At 40.2% G+C, this 7,145-nt stretch overlaps 1 protein-coding gene across 1 annotated transcript; it reads right to left on the minus strand.

The window, feature by feature from the left end:
* Positions 1-613: 613 nt before the first annotated feature.
* Positions 614-4,837, minus strand: LOC103706966 (GDSL esterase/lipase LTL1-like). Its single transcript, XM_008791257.4, has 5 exons — positions 4,425-4,837; positions 4,111-4,238; positions 3,791-4,033; positions 2,117-2,369; positions 614-1,140 (listed from the first exon to the last, which is right to left on the minus strand). Exons 1-5 carry the CDS (start codon positions 4,660-4,662, stop codon positions 908-910), a joined length of 1,095 nt encoding a protein of 364 aa, XP_008789479.2. The 5' UTR covers positions 4,663-4,837; the 3' UTR covers positions 614-907.
* Between the last annotated feature and the right edge of the window lie 2,308 nt (positions 4,838-7,145).

The following is a 7,145-nucleotide window of genomic DNA, read 5'->3' on the forward strand; positions in this document are numbered from 1 at the left end:
GAAGTTTTTGTGTTGTCTGCGACAATTCTGTGATCAGGTTTTGCTCGGAAGTTTCCAAGCACGTTCAAAATTACTCAGTTTTGTGTGGTGATTGTTGTAAGGCTGGCATCACCCAGGTTTCGACCTTAAACACTGTTCGTGTTCTGTATATAGGGTAGATAGATGAGCGTACAATGATAAAAGGCACGCATCTGATGGTATTAGCCTTCACCCTGCTCTGCCTTTATTGCTCTCGTGTTGCTTCAGCATGCTTAACAATCAGACTTGCGTGCAATTTCTTTGCAGATGGAAGATCTCAGTTCAACGGTCTCTGGGTCACCTCAATTGAAGTCTCTATGGGTTGCGTAACGGTGGTTACCGTATGACGTGTCTAACTTTGGTACTCTAATTAAGTGAAACTCAAACCAAGGTAGTGCTTGGAGACGGGCATTATATTGCCGGGTGATTTACTGGACGAAAATGCGAGTCTTTTGTAGTTAGCTTCAAAACCTAGAGGATGCCGCTCTAAGGGGCCATTTCCTAGGGAAAATAGGTACCCTCGAGATTTAGTCATCTGAGGAAACCCGACATAAATCTGTTCTCAACTCAAATCTGGTAAACTGAATATAAAGTCTAACCAACTAAACTTGGAATGAATTCCACTGCAACAACTAAAGACATTAGACCTTCGTTAGCCTCCTGGATTGCAATACACCGATCGTCGCTAACTACATAAAAGTTCGAACAATTCTAAATGCAAATTCATACGTTACGAAATTCCAACCAACCTAAACATGACTGAGAAACTCCATCTCACACACGACACTCTTCGAGATGAAACCCTAATCACCCTGAACATAGCAACATGCTGGAAAACGAGAAGATAGAAGCATGGCAGCTGAGCACAGCGAAAAAGATCTTGAGCAGCCTAGGTTCTTGCGTCCATGGCCAGGATGGTGCTCAAGTTCAAGGGGCTCATGTACTTGGTTGTTCCAGCCATGAATTGACGCACAAGGATCCGGTTGGCTCTCTCCGTGGGATGGAAGGCGTCCCAGAATGCAAAGATGTCTCTATTCGGGCATACGTTGGACAGCACAGTGCAGAGCCCGATGCCGTTGTAAGGCCCTTGCCCGCAACATGCAATCTTTGATGTGACAAAACCTGCCATACATAATAATATGTTGACGCCTTTTAGTAGGTAAGCTGTCATTAAGTACCAGAAAATGTATTCAAATAGGTATGCTCCCTACGAAGCCCCTCCATTTCCTTCCAACTCAACCTCATTCTTAAAAGCTTGAGATTGGTTCTCGAAGCCTGGCTTTCTTCCCTTAGTTTTTTTGTTTTTTTTTTCCAGGATGCTATGGAAGAGGGTAGAGGGTAGACCCATCAAAGAAGAGTTTGCACAATTTGCATTGCAAGAGTAGTACAATTTTGGATGGGATGGATGGCTATCAAATAGGATGGATATTTGCATATCATATGCCGCATGCTTTGCATGCAGTACACCGCATCCTACTTAATAGCCGTCCATCTTTATAGTTGGATGACGTTGTAGCCATTCAAGACAATATTACTCTTTATAGTGCAAAATGTGTACCGCTGAAGATTCTGAATCATCAAAGAAATGAGTTGTTCATAAATGGTTCAATTGGCTTGCTCATGAAACCAGCTTGTTCAAGCATAGTCAGGGCAATCTTAAATCATAAATAAATAAGTTATTATTGATAAAAAAAATCTAGTTAATTCGTTAATTAATTTTTATTATTAACTATTATTATAAATAAAAAATATTTATATACATTTAATTTTGATAAAAATGTAATTATATAGAAAAGAATCTATTGTAGTTGCTAAGTTTGAAAGGCAGCCAGGATAATGAGCTCAAGCCTCTCTTTAGATGCATATGAGAGCTTAGAGGGACAGCTCGTACCCGAAGTTAGATCTGGTGGGTCTCGAGCCTAGCAAGATTACAAAACCAGCCAAGCCTGAGCCAGAATTAGGAAGCCTGAGCTTGGCTTTTTGACATTCCGTAGGAGTGGGTTGGTTGGAATTATTAATCCATAAAGTTGACCCCACGGAGGTAGGTTGTCCGCCAGGTAACAATAAATAATGGTTACATCCGATAGTTAACTTTTACCGTATGCTTGCGGGTCGGATATGAAGTCCATGTGCATCGAGTAGACATTCACCGAGAAGAAAACATCCGAGCCAATCTGGCTGTTGAGCTCATTCACGACCTGGATCAGCTGGGGATTGAATAGATTTGAGGCTCCATTAAGCTCAGGGTCGCAGTGCCCGGTCCTACTTCTTAATGCAAGCTCCGCTGGGACGCAGCCAAGGGGCCCAGTCCCGGTCACCAGCACTCGACGGGCCCCCAATTCATATAGGCCCTGCAATGTTACATCCCAAAAATCAATCACTTCTTTGGGAGCAAAGTGGGATCTTTCCCCCTTCTGTTTAATTTGCCAACAAAGCTACTTTAATGGTTCTACTGAAATGCCAGTTCAAATATTGACTCCAAAAGGTTTGACAAAGCTATAAGTAAAGCACGCATCAATTTGTATCAAACAAGATAGTTTTGTTTTGTTACCTTTTGTTTAATTTGTTAACAGAGCTCCAGTTTCAATATGGATTCCAAAAAGCTTAACAAAGTTATTACTAGATATCATATTTCAGCATTTTTTTTCCTTTTTTTTTAGCAAGATCTTTCATCTATTTTTGGATGTCCGAGAATTTAAAGAGCTAACAAGAAATATTGTAATCCAGTCTAAACCATCATCAAAGATTCACAAAAAAAATTAGGTTAGGAACAAGGGATCTTGACAATTATTTGCCTTGCCCTAGTGCTGGTTTTAATTATACTGGCCTTGTCTCCACCCACGGATGCAATGCCCGTGATCGAATCTGTTCCTTGGCATGCAGACCACGTGGTTGTACGAATGCACCAACCCACAATAAATTGTGCTCCTAGCATTGAATTGAATACCGTAACAGGAATAGGGTCTCTCACGCTAATCGGCTCTAATTAAGGTGGCAATGAAGCGAGAAACATAACCTGACATGCACTACTGGCCATGCTTGCAAGTTATTCCGGAACAATTCTGCTAGAGGTGGAGATACGTAATTCAGGAATAATGTGAGACACCAAAAGTTTGCACAGATTTCAGATAGCTAAATATTGAGAATGTCTGTATGCTTATTCATGAATTACAATAGCAAGAAAAAAAGAATCAACACAATGTGTGAGGATTTCTTGGACTAATGCATGATAATTCATGAATTAATTATCAAGTTCATGAATAATTGAGTTATCTGTGATTAATTTGTTGGAATCATTCTGCCCAAGGAAAAACAGACTACAATGCGAGAGCTTCTCAATGAGTCAGAGGACATTGCCGCCATGTTGCTAAAAGTCTTACTTCATCGTCAGAGGTTTAATTATTTGCAATGAAGGTGCTTTTTAAGAGCTAAAAATATGAAGTGCGCATCTGTGAGAGGAAGACATAACACTACAAAGTGCCCGGCCGCAGCACAACTCACAGGGCTTATATAAAAGGAAAGAGTGGACAAAGAAAAACTTTTGTCTTCAGTACTGGTCGGCCATGAAATTAAGGTTTTGGTGCAGTGATATCCTTAATTTCACTGGTGAAAAACCAAACTGCGCTGGTACGTAGTAATATCGATCTACTTATTTGCCATCTTTTTTGAAAAGATGAACTTATCAAACTGAAAGGAAAGACTAGAGCTAGACATGAAACATACTGCAACTCCATCAAAACCATAAAAAAAAAAAAGGAAGAAAGAAACATACTGCAAGTATCTTCCTGTACTCGGACATCAGATAGGTGACATAGTTAGGCAAGGTGAACTGTCGAGATCTCACGGAGAAAGGCACCAAGTAGTAGTTGTTGACAAAGTCGTTGCCCCCGAGGGTGATCAGAACGAGCGCTTGGTTCACGAGACGCTGCGTCTGCTCCGGACCTATCAGGGAGCTCAATCTCTGCTGGTACTGCTCGAAGTAGTGCAATTGCGTCCATATCCTAATTATGTTCACCTGCGAAGGTTATTCAAGTCAATCAGTCACCATATGGATTGCTAGCGAATTACAAACCATGCATTAGTCCTACTTACAAACTGGATTCCAGTATCGTTGAGAATTCCGACGCCTGCTGATGCGAAGTTGGCACCCACAAGTAGCTTTTCCCCTCGGAGCTCGGGACTCAAGTATGGCAGTGTGGGTTCAGCTCCCAGATTCTCACCTGAAACGTTGTTCGAATCCTTGGTTGAGAAGAAAATATAAGGAACTTAAAAAACTCACAGAATCTAAGCAGCAGAAGCTCAACGCCAGGAAAGAACATCTAGTGATCATGCTTCAAACTAAATTATGGATACACAGTGCAGGTTGGTTAGCTGTGGATGCCTCGTGAAGTGAATGAAACACTAACTTATTATGTCAGGGACGTTCATCCCATTGGAGAAACGGCCGGTTGGTCGGCGAGTCGGGGAGTCGATGCCGTAAGGGGGTGCATCGGCTCGGGCTGTGGTTGCTAGGTAGTTGTTGTTGCCGTTATCCACAAGAGAATCGCCAAAAACGAAGAAGGCACGAGCTGCCTCCGAGGAGACGGGAAGAGTTACAAGAGCAACCAGAGAGAAGAAGATAATAGGAGAGGCTTCCATCGTCATGAGACGAGAGGACAATAAAATGAGCCTGGAGTGGAAGGTTATGGACCTGAAGACTGTGGAGTTGCCTCAGAACGACCACGGAAGCAAATGAGTCGAATTGAGTTTCTGCTGGAGGAGTTGCCTCATTTTTTTGAAGGTCCGTCGTTCCAAAATGATCTGGATCTCAGGCCTTGACAGAGAGGTATGAAGCCGCATCTATGAACTGCTCTGATTTGTGGTCCCTCTCGTAAATGCATTCTTCTGGTTTTATTCTTGCAAAAAGAAGTGCTGCGGTACCATTTAATCGATGTCTTACGAGCTTGATGATGACCATATAACGATGACGTTGGTGATATTGAGATTCTTTTCGGCACCCCAATTATGCATCTAAGTGTTGTTTCCTCGTGAAAATCCTAGAATACAGCTCCTAAAGAGTAGCTCTCTTTCACAGACAAATTCCAGTCCATTATTATTGGAGACTTGCTTAACAGAAGCATGCGCACAGTAGAGAACATCTCATCTGAGGTAATAGAACTCTTTTGCAGGCACACATTTTCTTCTAGTCAATTGCCACATTATTGAGTACACGTTTATCCCACTGAGTATAGTACCTATCTTTCTGGTTTGATCCGTAAATTTCTAAAGATATAAATCATAATATCGCATTGCAATTGTTCATTGTTTTTTTTAAAAAAATAAAAATAAAGAGTGAATGGAAAAGGTGAAATAACTGAGATTTTTATAGTCATTTTATTTCTAAGCTTCCTATGGGGCAAGAATACAGAACCTTTGTTTTGGTTTGGAGAATTTAAGCAGCGACTGATGCTAGTATTTGTGTTATGAATAAAATGGTATTAATTTACATATCTTACATAAGAGTGATTACAAAGATACACATTAAATTTTGACACTAAAAAAAATGAAGTATGCTCGACATTTAGAATTTACTGAAGGTAAATGTTCTAGCCTGCCCAATGAGATCTCGACAGGCGTAAGTCTTTCGTTATTTTGTTTCTTTCGTGTCCGTCTCTGATTGGTCCACTCTCAATATTATGTCGTAGAAATTAATGTCAGCTTTTTTTTTAACACTGCTTTGGTCAGTCAAAAATCACAGAAGTTACCTTCTTATTTCCTACATCAATGAGGGTGTCAGCGAGGGATGCCTGAGCAACGAGCTCATATCCATGTGAAGCACATTAATAGGTAGGTTCCATCATTTAAAAGGGAGCAGCTGGATCCATCTCTCATGGCTTGTGCTTCCCTTCCCAGTGTTTAAACATGATTATAAATTCTCAGGGCTCTTTGAGATCAAATACTTCGTGAAGAACCACAACTTGTGGATGTAATGATTCAATTGATCATCGGCAGAGGTCAATCTAGAGGCAACAATCCTTTGTCGCAAACAAAGAAGGGAATATCTCGATGGTTTGAGATCAACTTGCTAGTCTAGCGCGCAAGTGGCAATTTCCCAAACTTCAACATTCAGTAGGGATGAGCTGCTTGGATTGAGGATTACCTCAATCCAATAGTCTTATCTAAAAATAACTTCCATTAAGGTAGAGAGCCTGCCTCAACCCAGTTTAGGAGCTAGTTGGCAACCTGCACCCTTAGCCTTCAATTGTACAATATATTTAATATATATAAAAAAGGTTAGCATACTGCACCAGGGCAAGCGAGTCTCGAGTGGGAGACACTAACCAAAGAGCAACCAAGATGGAAATTATACTGCTTGATTGATCTTTGTTGTCAGTGTGGGGTAAATCTTTTTTGATGGGAAATTATATATTAGAGGAAACATGATCTTGTCCTAATTGTTAAAAGGCAATTAAACGGATGGGAATTATTTGCACTGAACATCTTAGACACACAGGTCAAATTTCTATAAAAACGGATGTTGAAAATATGTTTGCATTATGATATTAGCACTCCCGATATCAAAAAATAAAGAACAACAAATGCATTCCCCTTCTTGATGAGAGAGGGAGAGAGAGATGGATGGATGACATCATATGCAGTTTGTCTAATTTAAAAGATATGCTAAATTTTGATCTTGATACAGAACCCTTTCAATTCAAATTATACATTATTTTTTCCTTCTTAACTTAATCCTTGGAACACATATATTAAACATTGGCAGGGGGTCTTATGCAAAAAGCTAGAGGCCTATCTTAGAACTAATTGTGGGTTTTCCAGATCTCAAGGTTCAAAAACTAAATGCAAATCCCTTTCTTGCTAGTAAGTAAAATGCAAAATTTCAAGGCCCCTATTGTATTCAAATATGAAATATGAGATTTCAAGATTGTGAGTAGTTCAAATGCAAAACTCCAACCAAAGACATGCTGATAAAGAAAATTATAAATCTTTATAATATTTTAGTATCTCTTACGATGACCAACTGCACCATGGCCTAGTGTGCAATAAGAGGTTGGCAGGCTTTGTCAGTTTATGAAGGCAACAATTTAACGACTTTTAAATGAGTTATCTTCTAACCAGGGACTGTATAT

Source organism: Phoenix dactylifera, chromosome 18, assembly GCF_009389715.1.
Source record: "Phoenix dactylifera cultivar Barhee BC4 chromosome 18, palm_55x_up_171113_PBpolish2nd_filt_p, whole genome shotgun sequence".
Classification (NCBI taxonomy): Eukaryota; Viridiplantae; Streptophyta; class Magnoliopsida; order Arecales; family Arecaceae; genus Phoenix; species Phoenix dactylifera.

Coding starts and splice junctions, on each gene's coding strand:
- LOC103706966 (XM_008791257.4), bottom strand. CDS start 4,662: ATGACGATGGAAGCCTCTCCTATTATCTTCTTCTCTCTGGTTGCTCTT. Junction 4,034..4,110: donor ACGATACTGGAATCCAGTTT/GTAAGTAGGACT, acceptor TAACCTTCGCAG/GTGAACATAATTAGGATATG. Junction 1,141..2,116: donor ATCCGACCCGCAAGCATACG/GTAAAAGTTAAC, acceptor TATGTATGGCAG/GTTTTGTCACATCAAAGATT.